We start from the raw sequence: 20,485 nt of genomic DNA, 5'->3' as shown, positions 1-20,485 counted from the left end.
ATGGTCAATCTATTAAGTGTATTTTCCACAATTTTTATCATTACAAGTAACATTGCAGTGTTACTATCTTTAGATACACCCCTCATTTTTCCTTCCATCTTTTTTGGAATCATTTTCTTTTGTGAACATTTTAAATTAATTCGTTTATTTGCTTAGTTAGCTAGTCACCAGAGATAAGAGGAAGATGGGAAGAGTGAGAAGTTAAAAATCTGGAGCAGGACCTTGTGACTTGTTACATTTTTGTGTATTGAAGGTATACAGAAACTAAGACTTCCCACCACCTCCCAAGATTGTTTGGTTAGAAGCAAATTTTATAATGATATGTAGAAACTAGGTAAGAAGGAAAGTATATCAAGCTAATGTATTAATTTTGATTTGCTACCTCCCTGCACTTTAATTTAGCTCTGCTTAGTTCCATTCATTTGCACATACTTGCATATTCTGTTAGATGAAGTAGAAGGAAAACAAGCAGAAGGAAACTTCTCCCTTTCTGTAGCAAGGGGTTTATAAAGTACAAGAAATGCAACTTGTGCATGTAAAGAAAAGGTATATCTAAAAATCATGTTTCTAAAACAGGTAATTAACAATGGCTTGTAGTTTTAACACTACGTATGCTTTCTAGGAAAGAAAGTACATCGATGAAGTACAGTGAAAATACAGTGAAGAAAGTTGTATTCAAACCAATTTATGAACTGTGAAAAGAAGTGCCATAAGCTTTTCACTGTTCCTAATCATGCCTTCATGATCTCAGTTTGCCATTGTCTCAAGAAATGATTTTTTTTATGTATATATATGTGTTGTGTGTGTACATATAGTTTTTTTTAAGAATTAAAGATTATTATGAATAAACTCAATTTGCATACTTCTGGTAAACTTAATATGTAAATCCAAAATTCAGTTTTGGATTTTATTATGTATGATGAATATTCTCTAATATAATTACACTTTATATATAGCAAAGTTGAGTCTTAAAAGTATCAAATGCAAGATCCTCAAAGTTATGTATTTTTCTCTTAATACTTTAGGTTTTGTGATAATATAAAATGAAGTCACTTGAAATAATCCTTTACAAAGTATTCTGCATTTAACATGGAAAAGAAAAAAAGATAGGTAGTCTTAAGATACTTTTTATGATATTTTTAGTCAGCCAGTTTTAGTAAATGCCTGTGATATGCCTACTTTTCTCTCAGCAATGCCATGAGGCATATTGGGCAGATGTTTTCATTTTTCCTGTGAGGAAAATGAGTTATAGAAAGGTTATGGGGCAAGGCTGGGACTCAAATTCATGACCTTGACTCTTGCTTTAAGTACTATGAAAATAATAAAAGGAACTTCCGTTTGTCTCAAGCCGCAGAAAAGGAGTTGCTGTTGAGGCTTTTCCTTCACCATGCATTCAAACTATGAGTGGGTTCTTGTGACACTGCCTCCAAAATATAAACCAAATCCATCTGCCTTTCTATTTTGATATTGCTGACACCATCCGCCAAACCATCATCATTTTTTATCTAGGCCAGTAGGTGCCAAACTTTTTGATCATGTACTCAATCAGGAAAAGGAAAATTTAAGCATATACCCTCATTATGATGAAGATAACTAATATTTATGGAGAATTCCTTTTGTGCTAGATACTGTTCTAAAGGCATGTGTAAGTATTTATAAGTTATGTATGATAACAATGAGACAATAATAAAAATGCTCAAAATGTTTTATAACAGTACAAAATTGTACAAAAGTTTTTGTCCTCAGTAAAATATAATCATTTTATGAGAAGAGTGTGCTCTAATATGTTACCTTGTTCTAGAAATCTTGTTTTGACAATTTAACATCCAGATGAGGGTCTGGTCTAAATTCTGTTGTTTTTTGTTTGTTTGTTTGTTTTTGATTATATGTAATGGTTGCTGATAACTCACAGGTATAATAATCTTTTCCCCTGTATTAAATCATTATACTAAGTTTTCAGTTCCATTGAGCAGTTATGTGAGGGTCTTCACAGAAATTTCTCTAATGAGGGAGCAAGAATCAAAAGAAGAATGTTTTGAGACATATGAGAATTATATGAAATTCTTATGTCGGTGACTGTAAATAAAGTTTTATTGAAAGAGCCATGTTTATTTGTTTATGTATTATGTGTATGGCTGCTTTCACATTGGAATAGCAGACTTGAGTGGTTATGACAGAGACCTTATGGCCTGCAAAGCCAAAAATGCTCACTCTCTGATTCTTCACAGAAAAATTTGCTGACTCCTGGTAGGATACTTACATCATTTTCAGCTTCAGAATGAAAGGGCAATAAAAAATCTTCAAACATTTTTTAATGTACATTTTGATGTGTTGTCAATTTGTACAATTCTCAGAATTGTTTTAATAGATACTGCTTCATCCAAGCTTTTGTCTTTCCTTTTAGGGATTCAATTTGTGTATATGTTAGACCTTTGTGTCTCTAGGGGAAAGTCACCCCAAATTCCGGCTGACTTTTCTGGGTTTACTTCTTTTCCTGGATTTTGGTGTCTCCTAATTCTTCGCTATTTTGTTTACTCTTTGATGCCTTCAAAGACATTAACAAAAAATTTTATCCACTTTTCTAATTGTTCCCAGTGGAATATTTGGTCTAAATTGCATAGTCCATTCTTTAATGGAAGAAGAATCAATTTCCAAAAATTTAAACAAATATTCTATCCATAGGATGAGTTACTTTTGCGTTTACAAATTTAAATGTCACTTTCCTCAAAGGGTCAGATTATATGTGTTTATTATTTTGAAAATATCTGCCATATAGCCTCCTACTGATAGCCACTTGCCATCACAGAAAATTTCAGTAAATTTGGTAATTTTGTTGTTTTTTAAAAGAAAAAATGCTTAACTTATTCTAATTTTGACAGCTGTTAAGAGATTTCTGCCATGAAATAACCAGCATAACTATGTGTACAGATTTTCATGATCAATCTCATTTAATTGTAAAGCACTGATAGTAAAGATTCTCTTATTTAAACCAATGTCATCTGTAAATTCACATTCATTGGGTACACACAAAATGTAATTCACTGCAACGCTGTAAAAGCAAATGGACAGATGGGAGTGTCACTGTCAAACTCTTATGATTTAGAGAATTTCCACTCTTCCTCTCTACCCCTGAACAGTTGATGGACCTAGGGAGGATGCCATTTTCAAAACATGTATTAAATATCATTGAAATTCATTTCCTTCCTTCCTTCCCTCCTTCCTTCCTTCCAATAAACTGTAAATTGAGTTCTAAAATGTATGTTCTTAAATCCTAGAGGATTGTCTTAAGTACCCTCCACATACCATTCCAGTCTATCCTTAATCTCTTATAGTTCATTTTTCATACAGCAGAGTAATCTTTTAAAAATGAAAGTAAGATCATGTCACTCTCTTCCTTAAAAAACCTTAAGGCTCTGTTTTGCCTTTAAAATAAAATCCAGATTTCTTGCCTTGATATTTTATTTGATTATTAGAATGTAGCCTTTTAAGAGCAGGGAACTTGTTTGTTTTCCCAGTATCTACTCAGTACCTCACAGAGAGATGGCATGAATAAATGTTTGATAAATATCAAATGAATAGAATGGATTGAAATACCTAGGGTTTCATATTTGTGGTACTAATGACTCTATTAAAAGGTAAACTCTGATTTGCCCCTTTTTAGGTTGCTTTGCACAGAATTATCACTTAACATCATTGTTGAATGTTTTTATTGGAAGTTCTAAGACTTCTCAGCTGTCATGCCTATAAACTGCAACATTATACATGCTTGTACTTGCTTTTTTTACTTGGCCTGTGTGTATATCTTTGCTGTGACTAATATATGAATATATATATATTGTGACTAAATTACCAAAGCCCAACTGCAGAAAAATTGGCCTTGACATGTGGGTCACTATGTTTTTGTATTGATCAGATGGTTGAACACAACTTGGCTGCTTCAGTGGTAATAGGTACTAAAGGAAGGTACCTGTTCTAAATCCTGATAGTTTATGTATCCGATGACAACTCCTGTTTCAGTAATTGACATTGAATACTTATTTTCAGGCTAAATTATGATAGTGTAACTTTGCTTCAGTCATAGATGTTGAATGAAAAGTTTTTTGAAAACAAATCTTTTGAAAACTTTTTGGTGAAAAGTCTTTTGAAAACAAATGCTAAATACTTTGGTTCCAAACTTGAAATATTAACTTTTTCAGGAAGCTCATAAGATGGTGAGAGAAGCAAATGTCAAGCAGGCAACAGCAGAAAAACAGCTAAAAGAAGCACAAGGAAAAGTAAGTTTTAATGGCATAAAATGTAAAGAAATTAGTGATTACTCTTTTAATGATAACATTTATTGGATTCTGATTAAAAAAGAAGTACTTATTTTAGAAGAGTTTGAAACTACATAAAACTATGAAGAAGAAAATAAGTAATGCCCAGATATAATTAATAGTGAACATTTTGGTGTCCATTTATATTAGAACCAAATAATTTAAAGGAAATGTCAAAAAAAAAACAAACTTGGTTTTACTTTCCTTTTATTATTCCACAGGAAATCGAGATTAAATTTATTTTCCATCTTTAAAATGAAAGTGTTTCTGACCAAATTGCTAACATTTAGCTGCAAATGTTATAAAATGTTTTTAGTGTATGTTACTATGTTGATTTCTTTTCAAGATTGATGTACTTCAAGCTGAAGTAGCTGCATTAAAGACGCTTGTATTGTCCAGTTCTCCAACCTCACCTACACAAGAGCCTTTGCCAGGTGGAAAGACACCTTTTAAAAAGGGGCATACAAGAAATAAAAGTATGAGCAGTGCTATGAGTGGCAGTCATCAGGACCTCAGTGTGATACAACCAATTGTAAAAGACTGCAAAGAGGTAAAACTCCTCAAGGACTGTCCCTCTGACTCTATTGATATTTATTAATTTTCATCACTGAGGTGTCAGTTATGATTTTTGCCAGCAGAAATTTTAGTAGAACATAATGCAGTATTAAGATGGGGGAGGCTTTGTCTAGAGCTGGCTGCTTTCAGGGATTCTTCAATTCCATTTTCTACCTGGCTGACCTGGGAGTACCTTCTGGAAACTTGGGTAAGTTTCTTAATCTTGATACTTCATTTAGGGAGCAAACTGTCATGTGTTGCATAAAGGAGAGTGTGTGGCTTAATTATCTGGCTAGTTGAAATTTATTGCTAGTGTACTCTATCAAAATACGAATATAAGAACTATGTGAAAATAAGATGATTTCCTTGAAGAATGGCACATTGCTTTTCATTAAATTCTGGGAGAAGTAGAATTTTATGTCAGTAAGTCTGTCCTCCAGTTCATTCGGATAATTAAGGAACAAAAAATAGAAATAATGGTAGCCTTATATCATTTTAAAATACAGGTCATAAAAATAACTGAGATAATTTGGAAGTGCTTTGAGCTGTTTTGAATAAAAAAATGATGTAGTTATTAAATGTTTTTCACCTAATCTTTGCACACTGTAAGAAAGCATGACTTTAATGGCATCATTTTTCAAGGGGATTGATCAGTAATTCATGGTGCACTCCTCCCGTGTTTTTTCTAAAAGCTTTATTTTACATTGTTGAATTCAAGTCTTTGGGTACCATCAATTTTTAAGAAGCTTCCATTTTCGCATGGAAGGGCCAGGAGTTTATTAAACTGAATAACCAAACTTATTGTTTTTAATTTTAATTAAGTTGTATTTTGTTTAGGTATTAGTAAAAAGATGCTAGTGAGAGAGAAGTTCAATAAATGGTTAACTCTGAATGTGACAAGATCTGAAATTAACTTGTTTCTTAAATATTTAAGAACCTTTTTGTAGCCAGAACTTTATTCTGATTTCTTTGAATTTGAAGAGCATTTTTAATTGGTTGGCACAACTTATATTTTTGCTACAGTTTCTCACTATGTGAACTTATATACTTTTTTTCTCTATTATTTATACCAATGAAATTTAAATATGTTTTCTTATGGAACATTTTTTTTTATATTCATTTTATTGAGATGTATTCACATACCACGCAGTCACACAAAACAAATCGTACATTCGATTGTTCACCGTACCGTTACATAGTTGTACATTCATCACCAAAATCAATCCCTGACACCTTCATTACCACACACACAAAAATAACAAGAATAATAATTAAAGTGAAAAAGAGCAATTAAAGTAAAAAAGAACACTGGGTGCCTTTGTCTGTCTGTTTGTTTCCTTCCCCTATTTTTCTACTCATCCATCCATAAACTAGACAAAGGGGAGTGTGGTCCTTATGGCTTTCCCAATCCCATTGTCACCCCTCATGAGCTACATTTTTATACAATTGTCTTCAAGATTCATGGGTTCTGGGTTATAGTTTGACAGTTTCAGGTATCTACCACCAGCTACCCCAATTCATTAGAACCTAAAAAGGGTTGTCTAAGTTGTGCCTAAGAGTGCCCACCAGAGTGACCTCTCAGCTCCTTTTGGAAACTCTGCCACTGAAGTTTATTTCATTTCTTATGGAACATTTTAAAGTTTAATTTTAGCTTATGAAATCCTTTAAAATTTGATTAGGCAGAATATAACTTCAGAATAATAATAACTTTCTGCTTTCCAGGTATACATATACTGTGGTATTTTGTGAAAACTTGTCAAAAAGTCTTATTAGACAAAGGAAACAAGTTATTTAACCTGTAGAAGTCTTAGAAAACATATAACAATCTAAATGAAAAAATAAAATGTGTCCATGTTTTTGTAGAAAATATGACATTAGGGACATAACTTTTGTACACATTAAACACACATACACAATGCATGCCTTTGGGATCAATTCACTTAAATTTGAAGTTTGACTCTTACTGCTTTTTTTATTTTCTTTTTTTTAATGCACACATATATATACAGATATCTTCCCAACACAGGATCTGAAGTACACATATACTATTCATCTGGCTGGAGAGCCCTCTTTGTTGTCTGGTTAACGCCTACTCATTCTTCAAAACTCATTTCAGATGTCATCTCCTTTAAATCCTGCCTTTTTCACCTGACAGAATCTCTCTCCTCCTTTAAGGTTGGCTCATACATCACCTCCTTCCCTCATTCTCCTAAACTGAATTTGTTTTTTTTCCTGAAATTTTAGATCTGTGATTTTGTTGTTCACTTTTTCCCTTAACATGATAATGAAGGATACTATAAAGTATGCCTTTTATCTTAAAAACACACACACACGCATGCACAAAACACATCTCTCCGTTGTTTAAAATGAAACCTAGAACTATACAGTTTTAGAGTTTGAAGGGATAGAATTAATAATCTTGTCTAGTTCTCATAATTTTTTTTTTCAGTATGTTTTTTTTTGAAAGAATTGAAAACAGATATTGTGTTCGCTAAAAGAATCATATTATTGATTACTTGCACAGAGTTATTAGGTACAAATGGTATATGGCCCACCCATCATATTCTCAGATGCTTATATTAAGTCAACATTTGATTAATTATACAGCCTTAGCTGACAATATCAGAAAATACTGAAGAGTTTCTAAAATACAACTCTTACCCATTTTCCACCTATAAAGAATTATCAATCTATAAAATTACACCCAATTTTTATTTGAAAATGTGCATAGCTAGAAGTAACTATAATATCAAGTTAACTTTTTTTTGGTTTAACTATTAAATAATTATTGATTAGATTAAAAAGACTTTGTCCAGACTGGTCCTTTGACTTTGAGAATAGGATTCTGCCTTAACCTTCACAGCATATTAAAAAAAATTAGATAGTTCAAGTAAAGATATTGCCAGCATATTTGCTATATTGTAATTAGCTTTAGCTGTAAAAGCACTTATTTTTTATTGCTTGGCTTATTTTATACAGTTAGGAAATAAATCTCTTTTTCCTTTAGTTGTGGGTTTACAGAACAATCATGTATAAAAGACAGGATTTCCATATACCACCCTATTATTAGCACCTTGTATTGGTGTGGACCATTTGTTAGAATTGTTGAAAGCACATTTTAATAATTGTACTTTTAACTCTAGTCCATGTCTTAATTGCTTTCTTGCTGTGTAACCTTGGGCCAGTTACCTTATCTCTTTAAGCCTCAGTTTTCTCATCTATATAAAATGGGAATCATAGTATCTATCTTGCACAGCTGTGAGGATTGGATGTTTATAATGTGCTTAGGATAGTTCTTGGCACATAGCTCTTAATAAGTGACTTAAATTACTGCCTTTAAACTAGAATTTTTCATTTAAAACTTGGGGTTTAAGTCTTTATAGTGTAAGCTTTACAAAGAATATGAATTTAAAGATGGAAGTGTTTCTTCTCTGCTATTATTCCTTACCCTTTTTGCCTTTAGCTTTGACTGAAGGAATTTATGGATTGGGATAAAAAAAATTCACATTGCAATTGCCATCATACACCTTAAAAGAAAGCTTATAGGAAAGCTTGGATACATTCACTTTTTTGTTACTTTCATGTAGACTAGTTGTACTTACCATTAAGCTGTCCTAGAGGTTATAGCTGCAGTTGGTGCATTATTTAAAGCGTATCCAGTGCTTCTGGACAAGAATGACTTAAAGCTGCAGGAGGATGAGGGAGAATACTCAGTGTTTGACTGGGTGGGGATAGGTGCAGCCTTACATCTTCAGGTAGTATTGAGCTGGGTGAGGGAATCTGAGAATCTGTAGGGAAGATTACTTGGGGAAAATTTATCATAGGGATGAGGGAAAGAGAGGGACACTGGATAAGTAAATAGGAAGGTGGGTACCAGCAGATTATGGTTGGTAATTCAGATGGTTATTACCGGATGTTGATATTTAAAAAACAAGTAAATAAATATTATATTTTAGGGTAGTCAGTTTAGGAGGCTATATGTATGCTTCTTTTAATCTTGCTGTTTATACAATAAACATTTTTGAAATTCTTTTGGAAATGCCTTCAGATAATAGCAAAACAATTAATGTCATTTTTGACCCCAAACTGGTTTTCACAATTTAGTCATTCACAGTTTATTCAAGCACTCTAATTAGCTTGATTCAAAAATCACTTTTTGACTCTTTTCAAAAAAAGACTTTTCATTTTTTATATTCAAAATGATATGCACATGTGTCTTAAAAGGACATCTGGTCTTTGGCGGGGTGGTAGGGGAAGGTGGATAATGATAGCATCATTGGACATCCACGGTGGGTACACTGAAAAAGGAATGATTTTTAGTCATTCAGGAGTGTAAGCTTGGCATTTTTTTTAAAAAAGAGAAATTGCTACCATGTACTGTAATCAAGAAGTATCCAATTTTTCATTATTTGTTTTTTAATAGGAAGAATATTTCTTTTTCAGTACGTTTTGGTTTTATAAAGTGGTTTTGTTTTGTACTTAAAAAATTTTTTGTGTGGTCTCTTTTGGTTTGTTAGGCTGACTTATCTCTGTATAATGAATTCAGATCTTGGAAAGATGAACCCACAATGGATAGAACATGCCCTTTCTTAGACAAAATCTATCAAGAAGATATCTTTCCATGTTTAACATTCTCAAAAAGTGAGGTAATTTATTTTTTCATTCCAATGCAAATGCATTAGAATTGTTTCTGTACTTTTTACTAAATCATGTTACATATTTAATATCTCTTACAAAAATCTCATACACAAATAAGTTATTATAAAATGCCACCTGTTACTGTTTTCTCCATGCTCTGTTAGGATTATAATAATTTCTTTGCTTTCAGTAACTAAACATCTTTCCTGATTTGAGCAGGGGATCAATTACACTGAAATGTGTGTTATGTTGGAATGAAGTATTAAACATGCCTTGGGGATAGGGCTTATTTTTATTCTTGTCCAAGGTTCAGTGTGAAGAAAGTTCTGTGCATTCTATTAAAAGCATTTATTGGCTTTATCTGTAAATGATAAAAAATCATATTTAGTTTCTTCAGTTTTAAAACAGGAAATGTAATGCCTTCCTTGCCTATGGCACGGGGTTTGTTATGAGGATAAAATGAAGTGGATTAAATATCTATGAGAGCTTCCAAAAAATATAAGGCATCTGATGTAAGGCTATAATTTCAGTATGTATTTGCATGTAAAGCGTTCATCTAAAATGTCATATAAATCAGTATTTAGAAGTTTAATACTAAGAATCTTATGTTAATTGTTTTGAGGACTTAATTGTAATACTTTTTTTATTCAGTTTTATTGAGATATATTCACATACCATACAGTCATCCAAAGCGTACCATCAGTTGTTCACAGTACCATCATATAGTTGTGTATCATCACCTCAATCAATTTTTGAATTTTCATTATTCCCAAAGAAATAAATATAAGAATAAAAATTAAAGTAAAAACATACCACCCAAAACATCCATCCCCCCATTAGTAATTTAATTTTTGTCCCCACTTTTCTGCTCATCTGTTCATACACTGGATAGAGTGTGAGCCACAAGGTTTTCAGTCACACGGTCACACTGTGTAAGCTACAAAGTTATGCATTCATCTTCAAGAATCAAGGCTACTGGGTTGCAATTCAACGGTTTCAGGAATTTTCTTCTAGCTATTCCAATACACTAAAACCTAAAAGGGATATCTATATAACGTGTAAGAATAACCTCTAGAATGACCCCTCGATTCCATTTGAAATCTCTCAGCCACTGAAACTTTATTTTGTTTCATATAATATTACTTTTAAGGGTAAGTTAAGATGAACAGTAAAACATTTTTGATATGTGAATATGTTATTAATTATGGCTCTGTGTGTACTTTCAGGTAGGCCATTCAGTATTAGTAATCTTGCCAGATTCTGGAGAAGTTATGCCTCTTTCATCTAGTTTTATCAGTTGTTACCATCTCCATCTGGGCATTTAATATTTGGTAATTCAGTTAATTCTTTTGTAACTCATGCACATAAATACAAGTACAGGAAACATATAGCTGCAATTAGTATATGTTGCTGTGTTATAAATAACCAATATTAAAGAGTATAGCACAGAGTTAGCAAAATAATGCATTAGGATGTTCATTTTGAAGGGACATTAGCAGTGGGTGTGAATTGTAAGGAGAAGACAGACTGGAATTGATGCCTTTAATCCTCTTCCAGTTAATAAGAGAAGTTATTTAGCTCTAAATGAATTGTCTTTAATGCAGTGTTTGGGTTCTAAAAGTATTCAAACCAAGATTATGTAGTTTCTTTGCTTTTTTGTTGACTGGCCAGTGAAACTTGGGGGAAGAACAATTTTTTAAATCAGTTTACCATAGAATATAATTTTGATGTTTTTCTTCCAGCATAGCATCTAATACTTTTTTCATTTTTTTAAAGTTGGCTTCAGCTGTTCTGGAAGCTGTGGAAAACAATACCCTAAGCATTGAACCAGTAGGATTACAACCGATTAGATTTGTGAAAGCTTCTGCAGTTGAATGTGGAGGACCAAAGTATGTTTTCAAATCCATGACTTGTGAAAGATACTGAGCTTTTAAATTTTGTTATGTGTTGTTATTAGTTTTTTTTTTTTTTAAATGTGGTTAGATTCCCTATCAATTTTCTATTTAGAGTCTGTACAGCCAAAAGAAAATTTCCCAGATAGTAGGGACATAGCATTTCAAACAGCATCAAAGGAGACCCCTTTTAATTATGAAAATATACACGTATGATGTGTGGAGGACAGCTCGTCCTAGAGGACTCCAGTCCCTGGAGCATGTGGAGTTCGGGCTCTTGCTCCTGTGGTAGGCTAAGCACTCCAGGCACCGGCGTGTGTGCCCCACACTGCACACATGGCAGCCAGGGACTAGAGAAGTATGTTTTTTTAAACCACATGTTATGACCATGAGTGGATCATGAAATCAGTTTCATGGGTCATAAACAGAGTTTTTTGTTTGTGATGTATATCTAGCAGTGTATGCTAGATTTCTGTGTAAAGTATTTCTTCCTGAGGGTTGCCACCAAAAATGATCTGGAAAGACATTGAGTTAGACCAGATCTTATCAAGCATGAAAACAGAGTACCAAAAAGACTTGATTAGTCCTTTCCTTTCATATTGTCCTTATAAAGGATTCCCACTTTGATAAATAATAGTTCTGTCTTCCTTATGTGAGATATATTTGCCCATTATAAACCTTCACAGATAAGACTCCTATATTTCTTATCAAAGCAAGCTTATTTCCATCCAATCCTGAGAGGAAAAAAGACTTGAAACCAACAGTGCCTGTAATCTTTGGCATAGCTGAAGGTTTTACCTTTGCCTGTGTTTAAAAAGTGACTCAGAAAGCTTTTGAGGAAAAGCTTTAGTTAGGGGTTAAGAACTTGATGAACATAGGGGACTGGAAAGCCTGCAAGAGTTCAGAGAGTGATATTTGAAGCCAGAAGAGGAAAGGACTGTAGATTGAGATTAACTAATAGATCTTTGTTTAAGCCTGTGTAGGAGTCTTGTTGTTCTTCCTGTTTGCTGTTATGCACATTACATTCCCAGCAAGATTACAGAATGCTGGTATTTGGGTGGCCATTTGTGAAGGATACCTGGTCACATATTTGCTCTGTGAATGACACACACACACCTGGAGTTGGGGCCAGTTTTACACACTTCCTGTGCCATACCTGTATCACAATGGCCTCTGAATTTTGGAGAGGAGATTTATATTCCTAAATCCTACCTATTCAGCAAACACCGAAGTGTTTTTATCCTGATCCTTTACCGTACTAAAGGGGGAATTAAATTTAATATTAGTTTTGTACTTTTAAGGTGTACGTCATACCTTATTTTAAATGTAGCATATCAAAATTTTTATTGTAGAGCTTTAAACTTGTGCTTGCATTATATATATCACACATATACATGCACAAATATCAAATGATGGCAAATGGAAATGTCAGTTGAAATGAATTTATAGTATTTTAGCAAAATAATTAGGTGTTAGGTTTTGAAACAATTTACATAGTCAAAGGTTATTGTGCTTGTGGAAATGGGGCCAGAAGCCAGTGTGTTTGGAGTGTGTATTGTGTGGAAGAAACCGAGGAAAGATACTGTCCTCTTTTATGAAATGTAAAGTATTTCTTCCTGAGGGTTGCCACCAGGAATAGGTTATTAAAGTAGTCACTAAATGAATGCCATACAGCTGTAGGAAGTTTGAGGAAGCCTAGATCATTCTAGTTGGGGAGATTTGATCTGGGTTTTGAAACATAGGTGGAATTCGGACCTATATTATAAAAAAATAATCTGTCCACCCAATAGAAAAGAGTACCTTTTGCACAGGAGGAACAGTACATATGACTGAAGGCCAAGAAAACGAGGTGTGTTCAGAGGATGTTAAGTATATGGAGAGGAAAGAAAAGATGTGACAAACCTTAAAAAAAAAACATAAGGAGAGGATTACTTTGGGGTGGGGGGGTGAGTAAAAGTGAAAAGTTGTTAGAGATGACCAACTAGAAGAATGATTTGAAATAATTTTGGTAATTAATAGAAACGGCTCTGGTTTTGTGAAGATGTTGAGTCCAGATTTAGATATGTTGATATCCCCAAGTGAAAATGTCAGGCAAGGATTTGAAATCTTTGGGCTAGAGCTGTAAAGAGATACTGAGGTAGTGTAACATGTTAAAGGGGCATTGGAGTTTGGTGGTCAGAAGACAGCATTGAACCCTGGTTTCTAGTAAAAATATGTTGGGTGTAATGTGTTTACAGCTGGCTTTAGAAATGAGGTAATTTTAGAAACACTTTTTTTTTTTAGTTGGCATTTTAAACCGTTTTAGCAGAGCACTTTCAAAATTAGACAAAAAGTAGACATACTGGTATATGTATGTTTTCAGAAAAATAGTGTGTGATGGTACAATAGTTTGATGATACTTTTTCCCCTTGCATAAATTACGCTTTTGGAAGTTCCAAGGGCTTCAGTACTTGTGCCTTAAATTTTTTGTTCTCCTATTCTCCCCAAGCAAATGGGTGGTGCTTTTAAATAGTACAGACCATTAAAAGAATTTGTTAATAAAGGAACATTGAGGCAAAATCTCTTTGTAAATATGAGTTCTTTTGTGATTTGAAAGGTTACCTCCAAAATTTATACTATTTTAAATACATATTATTCATTTCTTTTTTTAATGTAGAGGCACATTTATGTCATATTTCTTATACCTGTAAATATAGCTGAAATTTAATGTTTTCCATTTAATATGTTTTTCCTTATTATCTAATTTACAATGACATATAAAATGCTGTTGGCCACTTTATTTTCCTTAGAGCTATGCTAATTTTACATTGTCAGAGAGTGGTAATTGTATTCAGCCAAGCTCCTAGCTTAGGAGAATGACAACCAGCTCTTTCAAATCTAGCTTCATAGACAAGCCAACTTCATCCTGTTGATCAGCAGGGTGACAGAAGGCCATCACTGAATCAACAGTTCTTGAACACCTGCTGTGTGCTAGGCATGTTCTTGGTGCCAGCAGTTCAAAAGTGAATAAGAAGTTTACAGCTTAAGAAGTTTAAGAAGTTTACAGTTTAATCCCAGCCAGAGAGCCAGCCATACCAAATTTTAAATTTTGTAGGTTAAAAATTGAAAGGATGGTATGTTTAAATGTAGTGTACTCCTTATTTACTTAAGATTCACTATTTTTATAGGGGGCTTATTCTTTTGTGGTTTTTAGGCATAGGTGCCACATGAAATGCATATAAATCAAAAAACTACTCCATCTGGAGGCTCTTACCCTGTAACCTATGAATAACATGTTTTAAGACTTGAACAATTACCATTAGGTTTTTTTTTTCAACTGAGAAAGAAGTTGAAATCCTGATGGAAAGCTGAGAGCTACCCTGAAGTTGATTACTGGTGTAATAGGAGAAATTTAAATCACACATAGAACTTCCTCTGGGGCCACCTGTGTCACCTATACTCTACTTCTTAACTGAGTAGTTATATAAAGTATTTTCTGTCCTTTTGCATTATCACCCTCATTGCTTAGGATGATGTCTTGGAAAATATACAAATCTCTTTTCATAGTCTAACCAATAATGATTGTAACAAATAGAACTATAATAAGTTATTTCTTAAGAATTAGACAAATTCAGAAGATATTTGAAGTATCTAGTTTATTTCTAGAACCATGCTTAATGTTATGGTACTGCTTACACTTATTCTTAAGAATTATTTAGACAAATTCAGAAGATTTTGAAAACATCTAGTTTATATTTCTAGAATCATGGCTAATGTAATGGTGTTGCTTATAATAGAACATAAGGCCCACATGGGCAGGAACTTTGTCTTGTTCATCACTGTAGCCCAGCCTCTAGAACAGTTTCTAATACATAGTAGGTTCTCAAATATTTACTGTCTGATAGAATGAGTATACAGCTTGTATAGAATGTAGAGGCAAATGCCTTTAATAGTTAAAAAAAAAATACAACAACTAAAATTTATCATTATTTTACAGAAAATGTGCTCTCACTGGCCAGAGTAAATCTTGTAAACACAGAATTAAATTAGGGGACTCAAGCAACTATTATTATATTTCTCCTTTTTGTAGATACAGGGTAAGTAACTTACTCATGACTTTTAATAAAGCTCACTGATATGAGACATTTGACTATTTATGACATTTTTTCTGTTGGTCTAGATCACTTCCGTATGCAACTTTTTTACATATATTCGATATATTCAGCAGGGACTTGTGAAACAGCAGGATGGTGAGTGTTTTTAATTCACTATAAATATTTACATAAACTGTTTAGCAAAAAAGTCTAGAACATAATAACATTCAAGTAAACTTAATTATTGGTACATTTATTTTGAATCCCTTTTATAGTTCTGATAAACTGTTGTGAGAATTTGGGAACAAATATCTCTGTTTAAAAAAATAAATTATTCAATCCTTTTATTTGCCTCATTTTACTCTAATTTTGAATTTTAGGCAGGAGTAGTTTTAACTATAGAGGGGTATATGATAAACCAAATAATAAAGTGAGGACAGTGCAGAGCTCTTTGAATTTACTCTTTAAGAAGTGAAAATGAACGAGATTTGGAAGTGGTCAGATTTATTTTAACTGGTGGAAACCATGAAGGAGCTAACAGGAAATTTTTTTCTGTATTTTCTACTTTCATGTGTGAGTTAATAAAGCAGTCATGAATTATTCTGAATGGAATAAAGGTTACTGTATTCTAAACCAGCAGAAATGTGCAGATGTTATATTCAGGAGAGCCAACCTCATGCAAGTGTTTCAATATATTTAATATTGTCTGATGGTTTTAAAGCTAAATATCTTGCATAGTAGGCATAAAAACTTTTATGGCCTGAAGTTCCAAAAACGTGTTTCTTGAGTACATGTGATCGTTTTAAAACAGAAATAACAGGTACTGGGCTACAGTCAAGTCCATGCCAATTTTGTATTTGAAGTAGTGGGAGATTTTTCTCTTTGTATTTTTTTAGGCATTGAAAATATTCTTATGACTATATTCTTATGCTTAAAAATTAGAAGCCTACTATTTTTCAACCAGGTAAACCAGTGAATCTTACTTCTATGGAAAAATTAATCATGGTGATAAAAACTTGGTTTACCCTTTCTCAAGTTCTGGTATGTTGCAAACTTCATGTTTGTTTAGAATCTCATGTAATTGGATTTTAATGCTTGAAAGAGTAGGGCTGCTCAGCATAAAACTAGTCTTTAAACTATACAATATCTTTTGTTACTTAAATAAAATGGAACTATTTTTGAATACCTGTTGGTGAGTAATATAACAACGCAGGAGAACAGATGATTTGTATTAAGTTAAATTGCTTGGCATGTTTTTCTTCTTGTTAAAATGAAACTGTTTTTTGTAGGGAAGGCTGAAAGTTAATTTACTTTATGAGAATAGGAAGAAAGTGTCATGAGTGATGGTGGGGGTGATAGTGAGAAAAGTGATATCTTCTTTAGTTTCAATCGCTCTTCTGTTCCACAGTTTTTGGTACACATCATATGTTGTGTGAGCATGCAGCAAATATTATTAATTAAAAAATCCATTTATTATTTATGACTTGACAAATAGGATTTAAGGCAGCTAAAATCTAAAGTAGGATTTCTCTACCTTGGCACTATTAACCATTTGAACTAGGTGAATCTTTGTTGTAGAAGCTGTCTTGGGCATTGTAGGATGTTTAGCAGTATCCCTTGTCTTTACTCACTAATTGTCAGTAGGAACACCCTAGATGTGACAACCAAAAATTTCTCAAGATGTTGCCAAATGTCCCCTGGAAGGTACAGTCTCCCCAGTTGAGCACTGCTGATCCAAATCATTCTAATCTTACCGTATGATATATGAAGACATTTTATTGTCTGAAATACAGAGCCAAATTTTTTCCATTTATGTGGAGACTTGCAAAAGGGTAGATAATTGAAATTGACATGTCATCCTCTAATACTTTACTTATAATTTGAGCCATACATGCCTTTCCCTATATTATTACTCATGAATAATGTGACTGTGTTTTCTGACTTATCTTGTGTTTTCCTTTTTCCTGCTCACCTTCTGTTATTGTTAATGAAGAGTGAAATGGCCAAGATATAGCAAGCTAGAGCAAGAAGGTCCATATGTTAGATAATAAACTCTTCAATTATTGAGCAATGAGTATAATTACTTATGAAGGCAACAACATTGACATTTACTCAGGACACTGAAATGCCTATGCTTTTTCTTGGGCTAAAGTACTAGTCATGGATTTATCTAACAAATAGTTGTGACAAAACTGTGTAAATATTGCTTATTATTGATAAAACTGGGATACTCACAAATACTTCGAAAAGTTTTTGTGAAATATGTGTAGTATAATTAGGCATCAGAGACATCATTAGGTATTACAGCTAATCATAAATTTTCAGTGAAAGATTAAAAGTAACAAGCTGGTATTTCTTTTGTGATTACATGTCTTTCTCTTCTGTTTGTATAGTTGATCAGATGTTTTGGGAAGTTATGCAGTTAAGAAAAGAGATGTCATTGGCAAAGCTGGGATATTTCAAAGAGGAACTCTGATGCTGTGCCTGGGAACATGCATGAACCTTCCTGAATAACTGAAAAATGGCTGGATATTTTTATGGTTACTTGATATTTATTTCCAAGGAGTGGGTCCAAGACTTTTCCCCCCTTTTGCAAATTACACTAGGAAATCCTGTGATTTGTTTTAAACCAACCTTTGCTGTGTTTGCTTATTCTTTAGTTGAACAGACCATTAAGAAGAATTACAGATATACTAGTGATTGTAATTTTTAGTTGAAAAGAAAAGCTAAATAAATAAATGTTAGATTGAATGTGTTTTTGCTGTTTCTTCTAGCTCTGACATGCCATATAGGGTCAACTGAATTGTATTAGATAGTGGTTTTCAAAATGCACAGCAGTCTATGAAATGTTAGGAGGAAGACTGAGTGGACAGGACACAGCTTCCATCCCCCCACCAGAATGGCTTTATTTTTATCGACTGTATATATTAGGCTTTGAAAAAGATTTTGTTTGAAGAAAGACTTCTGAAAAGTTTGAAGGTTACTATTTTAATCATTCTATCCTCTGTAATTTAAAGAACCCCTTTAGTATGGTGATTTGCTAAATACAGTAGGTAGAGGGCAGTCACGTTTTGTACCAAGACTTGCATCTTGAACATCTTGATGTAATATATTCATATTTTCTGTATGTTGAGCACTTCAGTGGATATTGGGAAGATTAAAGCTAAATAAGGAGTTTGTATGCTCAAGGAGGTTTGAAGATGTGTGGGTTGAAAGTGTGGTATATGCAAAGTATACACTGATCATAGAACTACTTGATCTATAAGTTCCAAATTGTAAAATTTATATCTTATTAAAATTATAAGAGTAAAGAGGCTCATGGTAGAAATATACTAAATGTGGTAGTTTGAAGCTCTACGTACCATAGAAAAACATGTTCTTAAATCTGATCCATTCGTGTGGGTGTTAACACATTGTAAGTAGGACCTCCTGATGAAGTTTGTTCAGTTAAGATGTGACCTACCTCCATCAGGATGGGTCTTAATCCTGTTACTGGAGTCCTTTATAAGCAGAATGAAACTCAGATATAGAGAAAGCCAGAGAGAGCAGCCAGAAGCTGAAGATCAGTGGAACCTGGAAGAGAGGGAGAGACCAAGAGATGCCACCCTGTGCCTTGCCATGTGACAAGTTAAGAACCAAGGATTGCCAGCGGCCGGCCCCATCATGTCACAGTCTTCCGGAAGAAAGTATTGCCTTGAACATACCTTGATTTGGACTTGTTCCCATCCTCAAACTGTGAGCGAATAAAAATTCCCATTTTTTCACACAACCCATTTCTGGTATTTGCTTGAGCAGCCCAGGAAACAAAAAAAGTAAGTATAGAAAAGCAAAAAGAAATGAGAAACTGTGTCCATCTTTCCATCCAAAGAAACCCACTGTTAATATTTTTGAGAATAATCTTTTAACTTTCTTATTTTTTACCTATATATGGATATTTCTGAAACAGAAAGTAGACTTGCTAACTTAAATATTTTTCCTTGTTGATAATGCCTCATCATCTTAATCACTGTATACTTTTAATTATAGGATTTTAATATAATCTAATTGAGAGTTTTTTTTTTGATATCGGAATGCTGTGATGAGTATCCTTTTGTGTACCTGTTTGAACATTGTTGGGTTATTTCCTTAATGTAGATACCTGGAAGTAAAATTGTTAGGTCAAAGTATATGTGTATTTAAAATTTTTTTATCTGAATTGCTAATATGCCTTCCAGAAAAGTTGAACCACTTTATATTTACAGCAGCAATGTATAAGAGAGCTGGTTTTCTGAAGAAGCCATTTTTAAATTACTAACTCGGTGTTTTGATAAACCTTACCTGGAAGAACCAGTCATCAGGCTAGATCCCAGACAAAAGGACTTATGAGTATGGGATAGAATGGTTGAAACACCATTACCATGCCCTTCTCAAGAATCTGAGATTAAGCATGGAAAAAACTTTGAAACTAGAATTTTATGCCCAAACAGTTATTCTTTTTTTTAAATTTTTTAGTAAGATTTATTGACATACCATACAGTCATCCAAAGTATATAATCCATTGATCACATTACCATCATATAGTTGCTCATTCATCACCCCAGTCTATTTTTTTTTAAATTTTCCTTATACCAGAAAAAGTGAAAGTAAGAATAAAAAAAAAGATTGAAAACAGAACACCCAAATTGTCCCCCTCCGCCCTATTTTTCTGTTAGTCCCTCCCCTCCCCCCTGTTTTTCTACTCATCCATCCCTACACTGGATAAAGGGTAGTGTGATCCACAAGGTTTTCACAATCACATTGTCACCCCTTGTAAGCTACATTGTTATACAATCATCTTCAAGATTCAATACTACTGGGTTGTAGTTTGATAGTTTCAGGTATTTACTACTGCTATTCCAATTCATTAAAACCTAAAAAGAGTTATCTATATTGTGCGTAAGAGTGCCCACCAGAGTGACCTAGTTATTCTAATGTAAGGGCATAATAAAGATATTCTCAGCATTCAAGGCTTCAGAAGATTTCCCATACAAAGCCA

General features: G+C 33.3%; 1 protein-coding gene across 4 annotated transcripts in view; it reads left to right on the top strand.

The window, feature by feature from the left end:
• The window catches only part of LOC119541642 (RAB3A interacting protein), a 63,875-nt gene extending 45,653 nt beyond the window's left edge, over window positions 1–18,222 (top strand). For 2 of the 4 annotated variants that reach the window (XM_037845720.1, XM_037845719.1), the window contains exons 5-11: window positions 4,197–4,274; window positions 4,660–4,863; window positions 9,386–9,514; window positions 11,283–11,395; window positions 15,375–15,474; window positions 15,558–15,627; window positions 17,865–18,222. In XM_037845720.1, the coding sequence (XP_037701648.1) occupies window positions 4,197–4,274; window positions 4,660–4,863; window positions 9,386–9,514; window positions 11,283–11,395; window positions 15,375–15,474; window positions 15,558–15,627; window positions 17,865–17,947 (777 nt within the window). In that variant the 3' untranslated portion in view covers window positions 17,948–18,222. The remainder of the gene's footprint in view (window positions 1–4,196; window positions 4,275–4,659; window positions 4,864–9,385; window positions 9,515–11,282; window positions 11,396–15,374; window positions 15,475–15,557; window positions 15,628–17,864) is intronic. The other 2 variants (XM_037845721.1, XM_037845722.1) reach the window with 2 other exon arrangements.
• Window positions 18,223–20,485: the final 2,263 nt, after the last annotated feature.

This window comes from Choloepus didactylus, chromosome 8, assembly GCF_015220235.1.
Source record: "Choloepus didactylus isolate mChoDid1 chromosome 8, mChoDid1.pri, whole genome shotgun sequence".
Taxonomy (NCBI): domain Eukaryota; kingdom Metazoa; phylum Chordata; class Mammalia; order Pilosa; family Megalonychidae; genus Choloepus; species Choloepus didactylus.
This window is presented reverse-complemented; position numbering and strand designations above follow the sequence as displayed.